At 29.5% G+C, this 22,571-nt stretch overlaps 1 protein-coding gene across 2 annotated transcripts in view; it reads left to right on the forward strand.

Moving 5' to 3' along the window:
* The first annotated feature begins 6,981 nt into the window (after window positions 1-6,981).
* LOC136978030 (uncharacterized) overlaps window positions 6,982-22,571 on the forward strand; it is a 34,392-nt gene continuing 18,802 nt past the window's right edge. Inside the window, exon 1 of one of the 2 annotated variants that reach the window (XM_067273675.1) lies at window positions 6,982-7,187. In XM_067273675.1, coding sequence (XP_067129776.1) covers window positions 7,028-7,187 — 160 coding nt within the window. In that variant the 5' untranslated portion in view covers window positions 6,982-7,027. The remainder of the gene's footprint in view (window positions 7,188-22,571) is intronic. The other variant, XM_067273674.1, reaches the window with a different exon arrangement.

A 22,571-nucleotide genomic window follows, 5' to 3' on the forward strand; every position in this document is an offset into this window, starting at 1 on the left:
AATAAATATATAAATTTAGTTTGTTATAAAATTTTCATTTATGAAATATATTTAAATAAATTACAATACATTAATTTATATGATCGATCGTTATTCTAACAAAATTTATCAGAAAGCACAGTAAAATATAAATAAATAATAATAATAACCACTCACAAAACATTCTATCTAAACATTATATAATAATTATTTTTACCGTTCGTGTTACCGTAACGGAACGATACCACGTTTTGTCCCGGCCGTAAAATTTTTTTTCATCGACAAACGTCACTCGAGTAGGCGGAGTTTATGCACGTCACTTCGTTATAGTTAAAAGTTCGTTTCGCGCTTGAAAAAATAACCGATAGCTTTATTCAAGTGAAACAAAAGAGTGGGCACTAAGAGGGCCTCTAATAGCAAGGCCATTATAGGTTCGGCCGGGCCCACAATGGGGCGGCCGGGTGGTGAGGGACGGGGACCGACATATCCGGACGGACCACCCCCCGAAAAATTCCTGGGGATTTTTCGACCCGTCCGGATTCGATCCCGGGTCCCCCAGGAGCGGCAGGCTGCTAACCTTGACCGCTCGGCCATCCGGCCGGATGGCAGACGTTATGACATTTGATGATAGGGAAGCTGTGTTTCCATAAAAATTTTAAACAAATACTGGAAATAACAAAAATAAACAATTTATTTATTTTATTTCTAAAATAGATATACAATGATACCTCGGTTTTCGCCCATAATCAGTCCGAAAACAATCGGCGAAATCCGAAACCGACGAAAACCGAGGCAATTATTTCCATATGAATCAATGTAAATCTAATTAATTCGTCCTAGACTCCAACTACATACCAAAAACACATTTTATAGAGATTTAATATAGCGTTAAATACTAAAAGCAATAAGAAATTAACATAAAAGACTAATTAGCATAAAGATAAAAGCATTAAGATTAAAGATAAGATAATTAGCATTAAGATGAAAGCAATAGAATTGTTTGGCTGGACACGCGGAGTAATATCTCGTCTTGTGGAAGCTAGTTGGGCATGAACTTCTAGCCCAGCAGTTCCCAATTTTTTTTTTACCAGGGACCACTTTGATTTCATTGTTGTTAGCAGGGACCATAAGGTTTAAGAAAAATAAACTGTGTCAATCTAAAAATAAACTTTAATCAAAACTTTTAACATAAGTAATCGTTATACTCAAGAGTAACATGCTTTGACAGTACTGTACTATTATAATAGGTTGTTGGCCCGAGGCCTTGATGGCCGAGCGGTCAAGGTGACAACCTACCGCTCTGGGGGACCCGGGTTCGAATCCCGACGGGTCAAAAAATAACCAGGAATTTTTCGGGGGTGGTCCGTCCGGTTATGTCGGGCTTCGTCCCTCACTACCCGGTCGCTCCATTGTGAGCCTGGCCGAACCCATAATGGCTTGCAAAAAGAGGCCCTCTTAGTGCCCACAGGGTGGAAAGAGTTTTAAAAAAAAAGTACTATTATAATAGAAGACATAACATTTTTAGTAAAAATTAAATTCAGTTTGTATCAATGCGGGAATAATAATTTAAAATGAATAAAAGTTTTAAAGCTTTCGCGGACCATATTTTAGCTCTTGCGGACCACTGGTTGGGAACCGCTGTTCTAGCCTATATCGCCCCGTGGTAAAGTGTGACGTAATTGTCATGTAATCGTTGTTGTATACGTTTATGATGGTCGTATCGAGGGGAATAATGCCTTCCGGAAAATCCGTTTAAGGGTAACAGGCCCCTATTCAGGAGTTACAGACGTGGAGAAAACCCGGAAAACTTCACGTGGCCAGCCCGCCCTGGGAAAGCGCGAACCCACAGCCGAACTCCCAGTGTTCGGGGAACGGAACCGTTAGCCAATGCTGGACCGTCGTGGGGTTATTATAATAACGCTACACCGCAGTGTGGCGTTATTTCTCGCTGTGTGAACGTCGTGAACGCAACACTGCGTTCACAAACGTTCACAGCGTTGTGTGAACGCAGTGTGGCGTTATTTCTCGCAGTGTGGCGTCACACAACGAGAAATAACGCCACACTGCGCCGGAAAACGCCTGGGTCGTCCTTTCGCAAAATTAGCAGCGAGGTCACTCGGGTACGCCGACGAAATCTGTGGCAATCGACGAAAACCGAGACAAATTTTTCGCGAAAAAATTCGACAAAAACCGAGGTATTACTGTATTTGATCATTTGTCATGTAAAAACAATGTTATCAATAAAATATTTTAACAGTAACAAACGAAAAACGAATTATGGATTGTTACAATAACCTTTGAAATTTCCTAAAGATTAGTCTTAATATTCATTATCAGATTTTTAGTGCATTTAATTTTTAATACAGTACAAAGATAAATTGATAAATTTTGATAAAATTTTGCGTGATGAATAATTATATATTTTGCGAAAGATAAGAGATTATTTATAAATATATAAGACATCTGACTAATTTTATATACTGAAGACCCGAATCATAAAAATTTGTTCTTTAAAATTAATAATAATAGGATTTTTTGGATTGTATTAGATTGATGGTATAATGTAATTTAAGATTTGGCAAGTAAACAGAGTTGGCGCTATCATATAGGCCAGGGGTGGCGAACCTATGGCACGCGTGCCCAAAGTGGCACGTAAGAGAAATCATCTGGCACGTAATGTATCATATGATTTCTGTCCTTTTCAATCATCCTTTCTGTTTATCACCTGATCATCCTTTTTCCAATCAGATTTTTTTACATTTATTCGAATTAAAGAGTATTCGTTTAATTTCTTTAAATATCATTATTCGATGTCTAAGACTTTGGCACGCATTAACATCTTTAAAGCTATGTATGCTTACAATATGGCATGCGGACTCAAAAAGGTTCGCCATCCCTGATATAGGCAAATAGGGCATTTGCCTAGGGCGGCAAATCTTCATAAATTTGTACAAAATTTTCAGGCGTATTATTATTTTTTAAATATTTTTTATTTTTATTTACATTATACGACGCGAGTTGAATACTGATTGACGGAGCAAGGTATAGCACTTCTAACTGGTATGTCATTTCAGAATGAATGTTTTTTTAATTTTATGTAGGGGGATAAGGAGCAGTGTTGCCGTTCCTAGTACATTTGTACTTTTCGGGTACATTTTGCTTTTTCGAGAGCATTGAAAGTACACTTAGATTTTTAGTACATTTTGAGTACATTATAATATTTCAGTACCATTTATGGTACAAAATAATATTTCATGCCTTAACGAGAAAATGCGAAAAAAATTAGTTTAATAAAGTCTCACTAGTGTGACTAGTGTCACTACTCGCTAATTTGATTTACCCAATCACAACATACACGTGGTGTATGTCGGTCGACGTCAACAACATACAGATAGTTGCATGCGCAAATGTCTTGACTCAATGGTCTTCTTTCACACGTATGTCAAACGTTTCAGTCGTCTGCACATTTTCATGAGGACCTTGACAAAATTTTTCACTCCACGTGGTCCAAACAATTCAACTCTGTCAAACAAAAATAATGGACAAGTAAGGAAATAAATGATTTTAAACTTTTGTCATCAATAATATCAAAATATCCTTTAAGTCAGAGTCCATTTATTACAGAAAATAGTTTTGAAATTGTACGAGTATAAATAATATAAATACTTTTATATTATTTTCTACCACTATAATTTAATTCTTAAATTATGAACTTCAATTTTATTAATCTTGGTAAAAGAAATAACTTTTGTTAATTTGAATCTGTCCACGCATATTTAATTTATAATTTTTTTTATCCATCACTATTATATTTTTAAAAAATCAACTTTTAATGCTGTAACTAATAATCAACGTTAACAAAAAAGCATACAAACTATTTTCATAAAATCTTTTTATGAAATATTTAATTTTGAAGTATTCGTATTTAACCAGTATTCATGAATATGAATTTGAAATAAGCACAAAAATTGAGTATGATGGTATATTAATATCAAAAGCAACCAAACATAGACATAGTGCACAGTGGTGTAGCATGGGTGTCAGCCGCCCGGGGCAGAGGAAAATTTCGCCGCCTAATAATAATACCTAAATAGGTATTATTATTATTTATTGTGAAATTTTGCCGCCCCCTTTAAGTGCCGCCCGGGGCGGGCCGCCCCTGCCGCCCCCACCACGCTACGCCACTGATAGTACATTTTGAAGGAAATAGTACATTTTTTGAAGGAGCTTCAGTACGTTTTGAAATTTCATTGTGGCAACGCTGATAAGAAGTGTGAAATACTTGTCTTGCCCCGGGCAGCATAAACTCTAGCGCCGGCTCTGCAAAAGAGAGTATCTTCCTGGAGAACTTTTACGAAAATTGGCTCCTATTTATGAGTGTTCAGGAGTTTTATCCACTTGTTCACTAGTAGGTCAAATAATAATAATGAATAAGAAAATAACTATTTACATATGAACGTAAAACGACCGATGTCGAAGACAGTTAAGTCATCATTCTACTGCTCTGGGACCCGACAATGAATCCGGGCAGTCCAAAAATCTCCAGAAATTTGTCAGAGGGTCTTGTTCCTTATTCTAGATACGTCAGGCTCCGTCCCTTACTACCGCTTCGCCCACATTGTAGGCGTGTCCCAATCCCACGATGGGTATAGAAAAAAGGTCTTCTTATAAAGAGTGCTTATAGCGCGGAAAGAGCAATATATATATACATATACTGTTCTTCAGCGGTTTATATCAATTATAAATATATATATGACCATATTTATATATCATTTGAAAATCATATTAATGTCGTTATTTATTAATTTAAACATTATTGCAACTAATCTTAACACAGTATTGACAAATCAATATGAACATTAGAACGGAAGTTTTGTTCGATTTTATTTAGTTATAACGTAAATCTTTAGCCTAAAAAATTATAAAAATTCTACCAAAGTCTATCATCACAAACTGATTTTTTTTTTATTTATTCAAGAAATATTCTACTCACACTTTTTCGTTTTATTAAATAATAGACAAAATATGATTATAGTTTTAGTTTAAAAAAACTATTTTGTTATTTAATCATCAGATGAATAATATAGAATGATAAGCTTCTGAAAGATTTAAAGAAAACAAAATAAAATACTTATGAATATGAATTATAGGATTTCTGCATTAAAAATATTTAAGCAAATAAATGCAAAAGCAAAAATATTTAAGCATTATATATACGTACTGTATTTTTTGTTTCGTTTCATATGAAACGGACAGTCATTGGTTTTCTTATACAGCTGTATTAAAGCCTCTTTACAAAGCAAAGTGCCCATTTCAAAAACATTCGTTCTCGGAAACTGATTCGTTTTTCAGTATTGTTTCAAATGATGTAATGAATTTATGTCACTTATTATATTCCATTTTTTTAAATAAATAAGTAAGTAATTTGTTGAATTTTATTAGTACGTCGAAGTACAGTAGTTGCTCTTGTAGTATAAGAAATAGTGTTTTGAACTCAGATATGCTGATTTTATAATTTCTTAATATCTTCCTTCTGGTAATATATTAAACAATTCTGTGGATATAATTCACTATATAGTAGCTTTAAAAATGCTGTTTGATTTTAGTTAGCCTACAGACCCGTTATAATATTTGGAAATTTATTTTTAATTACTTTGTCCCAATGAATGAATGATGATTTTTAAGAGAATTTAGAAAAAATAAAAATATATAAAACACTTAAAATTTAAAAATAATTTGCTTGAAAGTTTCCATTACATAATCTATTTTTCTACGGAATTCTTCTTAATTTATATGATTTCCGTACTTTGCGGAAGATCTCAACATTTATCTTTATCATTTTACAGACATAAGCACTAATATTAACATAAATTACTGTATAATTTATGTTAATATTATACAACTTTTTAAAATGATTTTACATATGATAATTATATAGCTTGTATAATTATATAAAAGTATTTAAGTTTTATATTGTTTACATCCGATGTATATATTAAGAGCAGCAAATTTTTCAATCCAATAATGGCAAAATTATGAATTTTTCTTGAAATTTTATTCTAGGAACTTAGTTTTAACAACTCATTTTTTCATCTATTCGAAAAAGTTCAATTATAATTAAAGGTCAAATAATTAGAATCAGCGATAAAAAAAAAAAAAAGATAATCCAAAAATACAATAGCAAATCACTTATTTTTTAATAGTATATCAAGATCAAATAATTTCACATTATCTAGGCTAATTAACTATGACCTTCTATTCGGACAATGACTGATATCAGCGATGTTTTATGACGACAATTCACTTTCTTTTTTCAATTAAAGTTTATAAGACAATACGTTGGCCTCTTTTTTTTTTACAAAGGAAATGCTACAGAAAAGTTATGAATAAAACATTATTATATTCATCGAAAATTCTATCTATAGTAGCCTACAGTTTATAGTAAGATACTCACTGGCGTAGCGAGGGGGGCAAGGGGGTGTATCATGCTCCGGGCCCCTCTGCGACTGGCGCCCGGTGCCACTCGCAGAGTGCCAAATGGTCTCCAAGACAAAGTATATATATTTCTGGAGGGGAAGGGGGCGCCAATAAAGTGTCGTGCCCCGGGTGCCAGTTATGTTCGCTACGCCATTGAAGATACTCTTCATTTTTTTTTTCAGAGGAAAAGTTATGATTAAAGCATTTTTCTGATCATCAATTACATTTAGTTTATAGTAATATCACTGCATCTTTTTATAGATGAAATGATAGAGATATTACGAATGAAATATATATTTTTTCGACTCTAAGAAGCCTGCATCTATAGTATAGAACAGGCTACAGCACGACCTTAGCGTCAATAGCATCATCCATTTTATCCCGTAAGTGAATGATTTTCTGCTGCAAACGAATTAAGAGAATAATTAAAATTTTATCATAAAATAATTTATTAAGCGGATGGTTTCAGACGAGAGGGTGATGAGAGAATCAAGAGGCGCCTTTGATAGTGGCGACGCCAGACTCGTAGACGCCAAGGTTAACGTCTACGCTGGATGACTCAAAGTAGAGCATGCGCGAAATGAGTCATGATGTCGGAGTGATGCGGAACACTTTGTTTTGGTCGAGATGGAGATATACACTTTTGCTTGAATTCCGGCGCAATATGAGCACCTCGATTGCCTTCCTATTTATCTGCCTCCTCGGGAAGTTTGTAGCCACCAGCGATGAAGGTAATTTGCTTTCTATATAGTTTTTTCTTAGTAACGGTTACATTGACAATGGATGGCTTCTGTATACTATTAAGGCTGTTCTTTCTTTCTTCTTTTTAAATAAACTCCAAAAAACTCTTGTAAATTTACTGATGTTTTATATACATGTTAGTTTAAAAAGTCATTTTCTTAAATCGGATTATATTAATTTTTTGATTAATGAATTTATATATATTTATTGTGCTACATGTAAACTTTGAGTAGAGGTTACTTTTAGGTAATTGATGTATATAACATATATGCACAAATTACCTAAAAGTAACTTCTACCGTATTTGGAAATATGTAAACTTAACATATTGGAAAATTGATAAAGCAATATCTATGCAGTATTGTTGCTTAATTCTTTTCCACGATCATTTGATTTGATGCATTCAAATTATCTTAGCTTAAATTTTTCATAAAAATTGATTTTCTCTGGGAAATTATATTTATTCTGTAATAAGAATGCCTCAAATGTATAAGAAAAATTTACATTTAGACAACAGTCAGCACTAAGTAAACAATAATATAGAAACTAATGTAAATAGCAACAAAATGTTTTAAATTGGCAAATACTTTTGTATATTTTTGTTGAGCTTAAACTTCATAAATATCTATTAAAATGTTTATAAAGAAAAGCATGAGAAAAAATCCAGTAATGTATAAAATGATGATTTCTATATCTGAACTAGCATTCCAATCATCTTCAGTAGTCTTTTGACTAGATTCTGTCAATATATTCATTCTCCTTATCTCTTCAGATATGGCCCAAAATGCATAGCAAACAAGTTATATTAAAACTGAGATGTCTCATTAAATAGTCTAGAAATCCTATGTTTAAGATTAAATCTCAAATTATGTTACCATTTTATACCTTTCTGATACTTCTTTATTTTCAAGGATTTTCAAGGATATTTATGATTCAAAAGTTCTTTTGATTGCAATTGTAAAATTACAGTTTATAAACAAATAAAATTATGATTAAAAAAATTAAAGTCTTAGTGAAAGATAAATATATAATCTTTCACTAAGACTTTAATTTTTTATAGACATATAGCTAAAATAAATTAAAAAACTGAGTTCTCATTTAGATTCCTACAAAAACAATTACAGTATTCAATTTAGTTTTTTTTAATATAAATGAAGTAAAGAGAAGAGTTTAACAAAACAATAATTATGGTAGTATAGCTACTTTACTCTTACATTGTTCAATATTATGTAGTCTTCATGTAGTCATGCATTATTGTAAGTGTAACTCCCTATTTAAATACATTAGCAAGCAAAAACTGGCTGTATGTAAAAGAAAACCAGCACATACTACAAAACATCCAGCAAAAAACGTAAAAACTTACTGTAGCCAATGTTTCTTCTGTATTAAATGGTCATCTTAGGCTGAAATCGTTTGAAAATAGAATGGAATGTTTTAACTTAAGAAATAGAAGAGTTTGTTGATTGGTGGATGTAGTCCAAATGGTAATCCTGGGAGACATAGGACACTGATGTATGATTAGGAAAGGTCAAAGCATATCTTACAAGTAGGGGGAAGGAGTTCACTTCATTAAAGTTGATTGCTGCAGCTTTGAAAAATCTTTAAGTTTCAAATACTTGAGTTGTGCTTTGTTATTGGTATGGTGTAGAAGGTGAACTTGATCAAAGTGAACCTCAGTATCAGGGTCAGTAGCATGTGTGGCTAAGACCATTGGAGGAAGTTCAATGTTCTTTGAGATCAGTGCTTAACTGTCAGTGTTTGGCTCCATGTATTTCAATTTGCAGTTAACTCTATGGTCTATGAGTGGGTTGTATATACGCTAGTTTGTTACAGTAAGTTTTTGCATGTTTTTTGCTTTAATTTTGATATTCTGTGCTGGTTTTCTTCACAGTTTAAACTTACAATGCTAAATTATAAAAGTGTATGATAGTTGTTTTAAAAAAATAATGTTTTAATGATAAAAGAATGCTTTATTGTAAAATGTTTTTTGACATATATAATCTCTCTATTCACCGGAACTTGTAATAATAAAAGAAACCCTTCTAACCTTTTTACCCGGTTTTTTGACATCTCTGTTCAATTATCAGACCCAAATATTTGAATGAAAATGTTACTGTATTTTCTGTTGAGTGCTTTAGGAAGTTTGAATGCATTGACAATTTTTCAAAAAAAAAAGAATAAAAATAAATAATTAAAAAATACAAAAAAAAATAACAAACATGTGAATCTTAAGTTTCACCCAGCAGAATGGCAAAAAGTAACATAAATGTGAAAAATACAATAAAATAAACTAAAAATAAATAATAAAGCTTTTACTCCTAAAATATTTAGCATTTGTGTTTTATCCTAAAGTCACTTGGAAATTAATTGTTTATAATTTTCATATACTATATTGAAAAACTTTTAGTGGATGGCAGATGGCCAAAGTAGTTAAGGTCAAAGGATCCAGTATAAAATCCATGTGAGCAACATTCAGGAATATTTCATGGAAAGTTTGTCCTGGATACATCAGGTAACATCCTTTACTACCAGGATGCTCTGTTGTGGACATGGTCAAACTCGTGATGGGTATGGATAAAAGGCCCTCTTACTGTCCACATGGCTGAAAAATCTATTATTAGTACATAATGCATCATGTGCAGGGTTACCACTCCTTGGTTTTAAAACCCAGATCTGGGTTTTTCGACCTCTTGATTTCTAAGTTGTTTTTTTCTATTTTTTGTAAAATATGGGTTTTTTTTAAATATGATTTTATATATACAGTAGAGTCTCGATTACCTGACCTAAACGGGTGAGCAAAACGTCAGATAAGCCAAAATGTCGGATAATGGGGAAGAATTAAGAAAAAGTTTATTAATATCAAACTAGGTTATACTTTTAAAAATTAAGCACTTAAACATTATATTTTACAACAAATCAATAGAAAAACAAGTAATACATGGTAATGTTATACAGTCATTTCTAGTATGAACATTGGTTCTTTATACCATTTGGTGGTTCCATTTTCACATAGTAAATTACACAGAATCTGATGACAGATGATTCTGTGTTTGCCAGTAACTCTTTGGCATCTGCTTCACTATCATGAATTGATTGCATTCTCAGATGATCTTATTCAGGAAGAAAAATGTTGTCCTTGGAGAAATTGTCATTTTTCTTCAAAAGTTCTGATGATAAATTCTCATAAGCAACAGGATAATGATATGTCATTTTATTTCAATAAATATAAAATGACTTAAATAATAAAAAATTTTAGATTTTAGAAACAAAAATGAAAAGCATGGTACTTTATTCGCTGAATCCTGAATTACGTGGAGTTAAAAACATTCAGATACACTTAAGCACCTGCTTAAGCTATGAAATCATACCCTGCAATGATTTGCTATTGTGACACAAACAGCAACATCTTAACTCCAGCTACTTAACTATTGAATTATCAAAGAACAGGTTGCTTGCTAAACAAGTGATCAGTAGGAAAAATCTTAGCTGTTTGCTGTATGAACCTGAACTAATTAAAGATGTAGTACAAGGAGTTTGCCACTAAAGGTATAAGAAGCGACAAGAAGAGCGCAGTACTGTTAATGGAAAAAGAACAGAGTAGCTGTAAAGTAACATTAACTACTGTGTAAATCTACTATATATAGCTGAAAAAATGGGCATTTTCTTTCTGTTATGGTATGCTAAAAACGGCCAGTAGGGGTGTGCCTAGCTATTATTTAAATTAATTTAAATTAACAATATAAATTATTTTATATTTTTACAGTATAATATTCAATATTTTATTATTATTATTACTTTTTGTAATTTAGTATTACCTGATGCCTGCATTGGGCCTTTTGACTTATTAGGTAATAAACGGTTTTTTAAATTTGTATTATAGTTGTTACAATTGTTTGGCTCCTGATGAGCTATCCAATTTAAAGACAATTAAATTGGTTTTCCTTCTAGTCAACAATACCTAAAACTTTAGTCAACAGATCAAGAATTATTAAATATTTCATTCATACAGAAAAAGGCTAGTATGGAAGACCATTAATGATATAGAGAAAGGAGTCAGTAGTCACATTGATACCTTATATGCAATCAAGATGCTTTCCAGTGTATGGATTAACCAAACAATTATTGCTAATTGCTTCAAGAAGTCTGGATTTTTTTTTTGCACCCTAAATATGCCTGATATTGTTTAAAACATTCCTGATGAAATAACTGAGATTGTATACAGAAACCATGATTAAATTACTAAATTGAGTATGCTTCTAGACTTCAAATCTACATTAAACTAATAGCTTAACAACATGGCTAAATGGGAAGGGCTTATCACATCAGGATGAGACAGAAAAAAAGGCACAAGACAATTGGATATAAATTTTATTGATATGGGAATGCATTTCAGGTGCTAAGACCCCTCATCACCCCATTTAAGGAGTAGAACATGGCAGTTAACACTATGAGTATTTAAAATATTGTATTAAGACAAAGATTACAGTCTGGTATCAAATAACTCAGTGCACTGAGTATACAAACTATTAGATACTTTTATGGCTTAATTTTAACAATAATGGATAATACTAAATTAAACATACGTAAATTTGTACAATACAATAATAAACATAATTGATGGTTGTAGTCAGTCTCGTACAGTTACATAGAGATGTCTTCATAAACATAAAATTGGTTTTTACTCAATTTAATTTTTCTATTAGTAGAATTTATGCATTCCCATATCAATAAAATTTTTTATCTGATTGTTTTGCACCTCTTTCTTCTTCTCATTCTGATGTGATAAGCCCTCCTATTTAGCCATGTTGTTAATTAATATCATCGAAGTATCTTTTGTATAGGATGATGTCGTGGAGGAAGCTCAGAAGGGCTGGTGTCCAGGGACCTGTGTGAATTGGTTGTTAATTAAGTTATAAGTTTTAATAAGAAATCATGATGTAGTGACAAGTTTAGAGGAATTTTTGAATATCAACAAAAATATGTTTATCTGCAAAGCTTTGTGTAATGAAGATATCCAAATGATTGCTGGATTATGTTGGGCCATAATAATGCTACTATTTAATAATTAACTGTCAAGTGATTTGGTCTAGAGATAGGTGCCAACTGGAGACAACAGTCCCCAGTTGGCACTTACCTATAGTAACCAATATGGTTATATCTAAATTAATAGTTCTAAAAGCAAAGATAGAGCATGGGTAGTGTAACTGGCAACATATCCACTCAGCAAGCAGGAGTTGCAGGCTTGAGTCCTGCTCTGGACTGATTCTTTTCTTCCATAACTGTTTAAATTAATTTTTAAATATTAATTTAATTATAATTGTTAAATTTATCAAGAGATGGTGCCTAACACGTACCTCTAGGCCAAATTAATTGACAGTTAATCATTAAATAGTAGCATTATTAAAGCCTCATCTAATCCAGAAATCATTTGACATTAGTCTAAAAATCAGGTTAATGGATGTTTATATTTGATGAGTATATTGTGGTGGTTATTAAAAAGAAGCAAGGGCAAAAGGATGATTCAGAAGACAAAGGAGAAACCAGGGTTCTTTTGCCCTGACAAATGCTGATTTGTGATAATATATCAATACCTAGAAAGTAAAACTGATATAGATTTGTTTATGTATTTGCAGAAAGTTGATTTCTTGACAAGTATAAGACAGAGGATTAATCCAAAGAAAAATGACTAACCCTGGAAAAGTATATAATCTGGTGGTTGTTTGGCTTTACAAATTTATTGGGTTTCATGATGTTTGTTTATATATTTCATTTACAATTCATTCTTTAATCATTCTGTATGAAGTGTTGTTTGTTATCTGATAAACTATTTCTGCAGCAGTTTACTATAATAAATTGTACTTTTTTTAGCTTTTGCAAACTGTCGAACTAATGATAATTTGAAGTTTTTCATCATTCTCTTCAATTTGATTGTATGTCATGAGAAATGAATTCTTTTAAACAAACTGATATCTAGTGAATATTAAAAAAGAGGAAACTTGAATAAAATTCAGCACTGAAAATTATCTGTTACATTTTTATTCTAAGATATGATTATTAAAGTCACTTTGATGAAAAGCAAATTACCATAATTTTATTTATCTAGTTATGCTTTATAAAAGAAATAACTTATTCCATATGTCTGTTGTAAATCAAGGTCACATTCATATTGTTGAATATCTCAATATTCATTGTTAATTTTTAAAATCAGATTGTATTAAATAGATAACTTCAACTCTGAAAATTTAAAAAAAAAAATAATTATTATTTTTTAATGACTGCTTACGTATAATTACTTTTACTGAAATACTGATTGAAATTCATCATTTCAGAAAGATGATCTATAATATATATTATTATTAGGTAGAGAATGTAAAATATCAGTAATAGAAAAATTATAATTCAATATTTTTGATGAAGATATATAAAATTTTATCTATAAATTCTAATAAAAAATGTTATGAAATGAGAAATTTCTCTAAAAATGACAATTTATCATGATGTAATTCACATTGAATAGTGAGCTAACTCAGAATATTAATTTAACAGAACAGTACAAACTAATTTGATAAGGTCAAGTGACTCTTAAATTTGAATACATTAGGTCAGTCATTAATGTAATGAATCTATTAGATAAATCACAGTGGCACAATTATCTTTACTTATTCATTACTTGATAAGAATTCATTTCATTTAATAGAACCTATTCAAAACATTGGTATTATAAAATATTAAACAACAAATTTGGGTTGCATATGATCCAGTAGCATTTCTTAAAATAATAATTATTCAAATTGAATCATTATATAGTTGCCTAGATAAGATAATGGTATATACAGAAAAATAGTTTGACATCAAAGCCAACATCTAGATCTGAAATGTGAATAAATAACTATATAAAAGCATATTAAAGAAAATTATTTTATTAAATAATGTGCTTACAAATTGCATTAAAAATTATGTCTAATTGTAATTTGTGCTTGTTAATCAATTTTACTTTGATGTAGTATAATCTCTCTCTGGACTGAATTGCCACTTTTATTTTAATGCACCATCTTTATTTTTAGATTATTATATAGATTCCTGCAATAATTAATTGTTTTGTACAATTAAGAAAATTATCAAGCTACTGTAAAGTGCTGATTCCAATTTTAATATTATTCTACAGTAGATATCTGTTTTAATTTATTTTTTCATATTTTGTTGTATAATAAGAATATCAGTTACTTAAAATGTATTAATTGAAAATAATAATACAAAGATTCAATTTAAAATAATAAAATTTATTTAATGTATTAATTTTATTAATTATTAAAAAACATTTCTCACTCTAAATTTTAACAACCGCAGATTTGTCACAGATTTTTGAATTATGAATTGCATTTTGATTAGAGTAATAATTAAATTTTTCTGAACAATATTTTATTTTGAGATGTAGACATTTAATAATAAAGTGAATTAAGTTTCTTACTTTTATTCTATATATAGGTAATCTAATGTAGCTAAGTTCATTATTCACATAAAATAACTAAAATTATTAAATATTTTCTTCATAAGATTAAATGCATACAGTATTTAAATCAACCATTGATCAAAAGTAGTAATAATTAGTATAATTATAGTAGTATCTGGAAGGTATATTTTTTAACAGCAGGAAAAATTTGTGGTTTGTATGACCAAATTACTTTGTACATCGACATAATATTTTGAATATTTGTTATAATTATAAATTTAAATATATTTAAATCTAGTTTTATTGAAAATCTATTCTCAGTTTAATAAAAAATTAAAAATTTTTTATTAGTCTGCATTAGAAAAACATTGCATTTTTTTTATAAGTTTAAATATAAAAATGATTTTTTTTTATAAATAATTATTATTCAAATAATAGAAAATTAATTTAATAGTAATCTAACTCTGTATACATTGTCAGTTTTGATCATAGTTAATGAACTAAATTCATTGTAAAACTTACTCGTGCATCATTTGCAATAATAAAGCTTTAATGATGAGAACATTTATAAGCTAGCAGAGTTGCAAAACATTTCTGATTAAACATCTTTATTATGGATACACTTCTTTAAATACAGGATTTCCAGTTATTTAATAGTATTAAACTTCTCAGTTTGAAGATGCTACATAATAGTGACCACATATAAAAAAATAATGCTATATACTTGTTAAATAGACATTATTGTTATAGAAGGATGGTATTCATCTTAAAATGGTACCGTTGTAAAAAAATAAAATAAATACAAATTTTTCAAAAGTTTGGCTTATGTATCTCTAGATACTTATTGTTTACATCAGCACAAAGCAATAATAGTCTGATGTAATCTCATTTGCCAGAAAATGCATGTGCACTGGTCTGCTTGCCAGATGACAAAACTGGATATTATTATAATAGATTGTTTGTTTGATTAAAACTACCCATAATAAATAGAACTTTCTAATTATGATAGAGGATTTATTTTTCATTAAAGTTTTTTGTTCATATGTTAGATTTCTGCAAAAAATTTTAAAAATTAATAAATTTAGCCAAATTATTATAAATAAAATTAATTATGTTTACCAATGCAATGAAAATTCTTTCTACATCAGAATAAATGAAGTAAAATTTATTTTATAAATAAATATATTCTTATTTAATGAATAATATGTCATACAATATATGATATTTAATATTTTTGTAATTTCCAAGAATTATTATTTATATTCTAAAACTTAGCTGAATATCTTGAAATAATAATATACTTACTTATTAAAATTATTATTTACTTATTAAATTTTTCAAAAAATTTCATTTACTTATATTTGTAAATGAACATAGCTCAGTTTCTTCAGTCAATGTAACAAATATTTATATAAAGTTTGTTGTATTTACCTCATATACAATTTTGAATACATTTTAGAATGACATAAATGAAACGAGCAATTATTTATTGTGCTATTGTCACAATGCCAGCTGCAATTTTTAATCATATTTTTAATGTATTTAATTTAAAATATGGGTTTTCCACCTCAAATTATTAATGGCTTGCCCATGTATGTCATACTTTTCCTTTAACAATAGAGTTGTGTCACTCATCTATCTAACACCTTTTGGAGAAAAAGTTTTGAATTGAAATAACATGACTTCTGGTTTGCATTGGAAGTTCTTAAATAAATATATATCTATAGTTAATCACAGGGGTGGCCAACTTTTGTGCACATAAGATCTACGTTTTATGGTAAAAATGTGTCGCTGATCGACTTGTTGTCATAGGCATAGTCTAAGTGGGGAGGGGAAAGTGTGAAATACATACTATGTTTATACACTGTTTCAGTACGAAGTGCACTCACTGCTTATGAGTCGAGTCATAACTGCATGCATATAGCTGCGTTCAGTTACAAATATAATACATTAAGTCAAGACATCGCTAGTGATCGACCAAAATTGGCTTGGCGATCGACCGGTCGATCGCGATCGACTTGTTGGCCACCCCTGGTTAATCAGATCCTCCTGCTCCTCGGGTTTTCCAGGTTTGTCTTTCATCTATCTAACTCTGTTATCAAGATTAAGGAAAGAAAGACGGATGGATAGACGATAGTGGGAATTTATAAGTTACAGTTTTTCAAATTGCAGCCCAATAATTTTAAAATATTTAATGTAATAAACTTTTCTGTCTTGCACAAAGTATCATTTAAGAGTTCTTTGCCAAATTAAAGTATCAGCTTAATATCGAAATAAATTATTGAAAAATTTACAATATGGAAAAAAATAATTACAGTAATGAAAAACAGCTTTTTTTATAACTCCAAAATTTTACATTGTTTAATGTTTTGAAAACGACTTAGTTTAATTTGGTTTAGCAACTTCTCTTTGTTAATGTTGTTATTGTTACATGCTTCAGATTTATAATAGTTTCTTTATTCATTATTTTTGTTATTTTACATGAAAGATTCTATTTTACTATATAAGATTTAAGAGGTAGAGCAACCAATCAGTGCATTTTGACAGCAGAAAAAGACATAAAGGACTTTTCAAGGACTGAACAATGTTAACTGTTGAATAAAAACAATATTCTTTGGAGGGACCTATTATATACTGAAGGATTATTTGTTTATTTTAAAGATAACTCTATATTAAGAAAATTTTGCTGTTTGATTCAGTTTGTGAAATGATTTTATTTTATACTAAAAATTTTTAATCAGTTTAGCATTATTATGTATCAGAGTAATTCAATTTTTATTGAAAAGTCACATAGCAGTTATTTATTTCATTCTGGTGGGATCACTTCATTTATTTCAGTTAAAATTTGGGATATAATTTATAGAAATTTCTTATTAGGCCTAAAGATTTTCTATAGATTGCATTCCAAATAAAAGTATTTTTGTGATGTCCTGAATTGCAACTTTGCTATGAGATAGTCATAACCTGCCAGGAAAGGACACAGTAAGAAGTATCAACATCTTCAGAGTTTGAATAAACAGACCATGTTTCTGTGGGAAGATAAATTGCCTACCTGTCTTAAGTGAATCATTAAATCAGAGCTAGATTGGCTGTAAATGATCAAGTCCAAATCTAAAAAAGGAGGAGAACATGACAAGAAAGTTGAAAGAAAACATGAAAGAAGTTGAATAATCCAAGAGTTGTCTAGAACAGAATTGAGAAGGGTCTAGCCATTCTCTACTAGAAAAGGATATGTGAATGTTCTGCTGCTAAAGGATACAGGTGGGCATGTATCCGCTCAAAGTAGTGTTGAGCACAGGCCGGTTTTTGAATTCATAGTCTGGATTATTTATTAATTTGTCCAGTTTTCATAGAAACTGTGAAATTATAATGAAACAAAATAAATTTATAAAAATATTTATGAGTATTTTATTATAACTGTTAAAGACTTTAACTTCATACCCTCACCCAAACTTAAGAGTGACAGATGTACAGTACTTTTAAAATTCTAACTTGCAAATATCTCTGGCAAATATTAGGTTTGTTCCAACACAAATCCCTAACTGGTTTAAAACCGGCATGTGCATTGTTCAGTTTTTGGCTGTAAAATGACCTTGTGCATGCCTTGCATGGTTTCATATTCAAACCAGTTAGGGACTTGTGTTGGTATGTGTTGTTATTTATTATTCTTACTTTTATGTAACTTTTTTGCACTTTTATGTACTTTTATGTAACTTAATTGCAAAAGTAACTGTGTTACTTTTGCAATTAATATCAACATTGGACTGTTATTAATTATTTTTGGATATGCCACATGTCATTACTTTAATAATATATCATGTACATGTTTACCTTCTAATAAAAAACTATTTATTTTCTACTCACAATAGAAATAAAAAAATTAAGTTTTTTCAAGTATAACATCTTAATTTTAAAATGTCTGGGTCAGCAATTTTGAAAAGGTGACTCAAAGTTCATGTAAAATGTTGGTGACCAAGACATCAAGTGTCAAAAATCTAAACTGCCAATGAAATGTGCTAAGGGACTAAACTTCCCAGGAACAAAACTGCCAAGAGAAGCTAACCTTAAACCAAAGCAGAATGGTCATTGTCAGACTAACTTATCCTGACAATGATCGATGAAACCATTTGCTTTCATGTAGTTTTGTATTTTCTTGCTGGATATTAGTTATATGTGTAGTATAATCTATTAATTTTATTAATAGATTAAATGTTTTAGGGGAATAGTCTGTATCTATGGAACCATATCAATGAGTAGTGGTGCCCAAACTACAGTCCCTGGGCCAAATTTGTCTTATGGCACACATTAATCTAGAGCATGAACATATTTCACACTTTAAATGGTAGAAGTATGCCTACTTTTAATATATATGGAATATTCAAAATATTTGTGGCCTACTATCTATGACTTGTGTGCAATTTGGCTCACTAATCAAAAAGTTTGGGCACCACTGTTTTACAAGGAAAGTACACCTGATGTCACTAACTGATTTCGACAAACCATGTCAAATGGAAGAGCTTAATTACTTAATAAGACATTTTATTTTTATTTGCAGAATAACAAGTGTTAGAGTGATAGTGAAGAAAATGTGTTACCAAACACAACTGAAAATCACTCACAACTCATACAACATATGCAAAAATCAACAGCATAATAATAGAGCAGTAAAAATCCTTTTGATTGATATTTTGTGTGTCAAATTTTGATAAGTAGTAACTTCAAAAACATGAAAAAATCATGCAAGGTAATTAACATTCCTTCCTCCATTCCTCATGATTCTCCATGCAGGGGAGTTCAGATGACCCTCATGGATGCAGTTCTGCACCTCTAGAATAAAATTAGGACATTTTCCATAGGTTAACATGGGACTTGGTTGAAATATGCAGCAAAGCATTTTTACATGTTGATATTTTTTGAATGATTTCACTATAGTAAGTTCTAAGAATTGACTTGTTAGAGTATTTGTGTATTCATCACTTTCTTCATTCTCAACCCAATTTTCATTCTTAAATAATATTACTGTACCAATCATGTTGAATAGTCATTGTGTAATTAGTTTTTTTTTGCATGAAAAAACATGAAAACTTTAATAGGATATAACTCATTTGACTTAATACTTGTATTCTGCAGATAATATTTTAATATGTGATAGTATACTTAATTATCTTTCATTTGATACCGTGTTTAATTAAATTGATTAGTGACATCAAGCATAATTCCCTTGTTACTGGATTAAACACAAAAAATATACATTTATATATGAATGATCTTGTTCTTAAGAAATCACAATCACTGATATTTTTAAATTTTAGTGCCATTTTCAAAATGTATTTCAAAAAGTAAGTGAAACAAGCTGATTATTATAATTCTAAACATAAACATTACCTCAATATTTTTAAGGTAGAACATCAATATGGCTCAAAAATAAAATAAAAAATTTCATTAGCTGTATAAGTCTTAATTTAATACTACATAAATATTTTCAGTTTTGTTTGAACAAAGTTCTTGGCACATTTGAATATTAAACTTAGACTTCAAAAATACTATTAGATCAAGACTACTTCAGTTAATTAAAACTATTTTCTACTTCATTTTTGAGATGTTATCTTAAGGAGTCAAAAATACAGTATGTTGGCCTTCATTCAGAACATCAATATACTGTGTATACATATTCAGTAGCTCCTTCTGAAATGGCAATTATTGACATAGACAAATTTTTTATTTTTAGGTAGTATATACTTTCATTTAGAAATAGTTTCATCATTATTTTAAAAGTATTAAGATTTTAATTATTTAATATATTTTATTTAATTAATTAAATAATATTTTTAAATGATTCATGTTTTAGATAAAATTAAAAAGATTAATTAATTTTAATTAACAAAATGCTTGCTTATTATTTTTACAGATTGTTCACTTTTCATTTCTTTAAGAATTTGAACTTATTAAAATATAATTGTTTTAAATGTAAAGTTTAAAATTAAAATATTAATTTAAAAAAAACCAAATGTTTTTTTTATATTTTCAAATTAAAAATTTTTTTCAAATATAAGAAACAAAACTATAATATTTTAAAAATTTAAAATTCCAATTTCTTAGTTTACTTTGAATTTACTTTTTGCCATGTTCAAAATATATATTATTTAACTTTATATATATAACAGTTAAAATCTATATAATTTTTTATTTTCTTATCAAACTTGTGAAAAAAACTGTTTTTTATTGTATAATTTTAATTCCTTACTAATCAACAGCAGCACTGTATATTTAAGAAAAATCTGTTATTTTTTATAATTAACAATGATTTTCTCTTGTTATTCAGTTTCATTAAATAGATTTCTCATTGTATTATGTATAAATCTTTTTTTTATTTGATTTAATAGCTTCTGTCATAAGGCTGGGTAACAATTTAAAGACTTGTTATTTTTCATCAAACTGAAAATTATAAGTTGTCTTCTTTCTAATATTCTATTTCTAGATATCCTTCTTGATAATTTCATTTAGATTTTATTTCTGTAATTTAAGTTACTTTTAACTAAGTTGTTACTTTAAAAATGATTTCTAAGTTTAAATCTTAAGCTAAAATTATAGACACCAAACAACCTTGATTTGGTCCAGAAAACAGGTATATTTCATCAAAAATGAATGTTTTTGATCTTTTCCTAAGATCTGCTTCAGATATAATACACATTCCAAAATGGAAGTTAATACAGTGTCATTGTTTGTCAGCTTTAAAAATTTCAAGCATTTCTAATTACCCATATTAACTTTAAAGAAGAAAAATATATTTCTCATGCTTGGCAAGCACATTATGATACAGCGTTATAATTTAATTACATATGCACACCTATTGGTTGTTTCAAATTTAATTCATGACTGTTCTTTTGATTATTCCATTTTGGAATTTATGGGCCAAAATAGGGCATGCCATGCATGGGCCAAGAGTGGAAACATCCCATTGGTTAAAATTTGAATTCAAATTTATACAAATATTTTCTTCAATGCATTCCATCTCTGAAAAGCAAAGCAATTTCATCAACCTAAAGCAGTCTTAGAAGTAGACTGAAAACATTTATTTTGTGTTAATTTTTACACCATCCTGCTGGGAGAAATATAAGGCTAGTGTGTTCATTATTTTATTTACTTTCCCAGTTTGCAGAAGAGTAGAACATTTAATCACCATCATAATAGGACTCATTTCCATCTGCAAAATAACTGCAGATGAAAATACTAGCTAGCTTATTCATAAAAGATATTCTTAGTTCTATTTAGGTAACAGACCAGTGGTTCTCAACCAGTGTTCAGCAGAGCACTAGTGTTCTGTAAGCATTTTAAAAGTGTTCCATGATAAGACCAGATTATTATATTAAACTATTTCACAATATTTAACTTTATATTAATGTAGTCATATTTATAGTTTAATATTTAAAATTCCAATTTGATTAAATTACAGACTATTTTGATTGTCGTTATATTAATTATATTTTTTAGCATTGGCAACATGTTGATTGTACATAGGGCAACCCGCAACATTCTGACGCTTGTCTGATCTATCCAGATCGGTGTCATGTCAGAAGCAAGTTTGTGCATCATATAAGATATGTGTATTTCTAAGCCATGCATTTTGATATAAAATGAGCATTCCAGATATTAATACCTTGTGTCATATGTGTCATTTTTCATACATCAGAGTAGTGTATTTTTCGTCTAAGTGCTGCACTCTCACTACAAATTCTATTGCTGTTTGCTATTCCCTCCAACTACTAATGGAAGAACAGAAGATCAGATATTTAGCTATTTTTGCTACAGTTTGTTTTTGTTTTCAAATGGAGATGGTATATCTGTAATTGTTATGCAGTTAAAATTATATTAACAACATTCTATTATCAAACAATTGTAAGTTAAGTAGATGTATATTTAGTTAT

Source organism: Centruroides vittatus, unplaced genomic scaffold (genome assembly GCF_030686945.1).
Source record: "Centruroides vittatus isolate TY-2023 unplaced genomic scaffold, ASM3068694v2 contig_484, whole genome shotgun sequence".
Lineage (NCBI taxonomy): Eukaryota > Metazoa > Arthropoda > Arachnida > Scorpiones > Buthidae > Centruroides > Centruroides vittatus.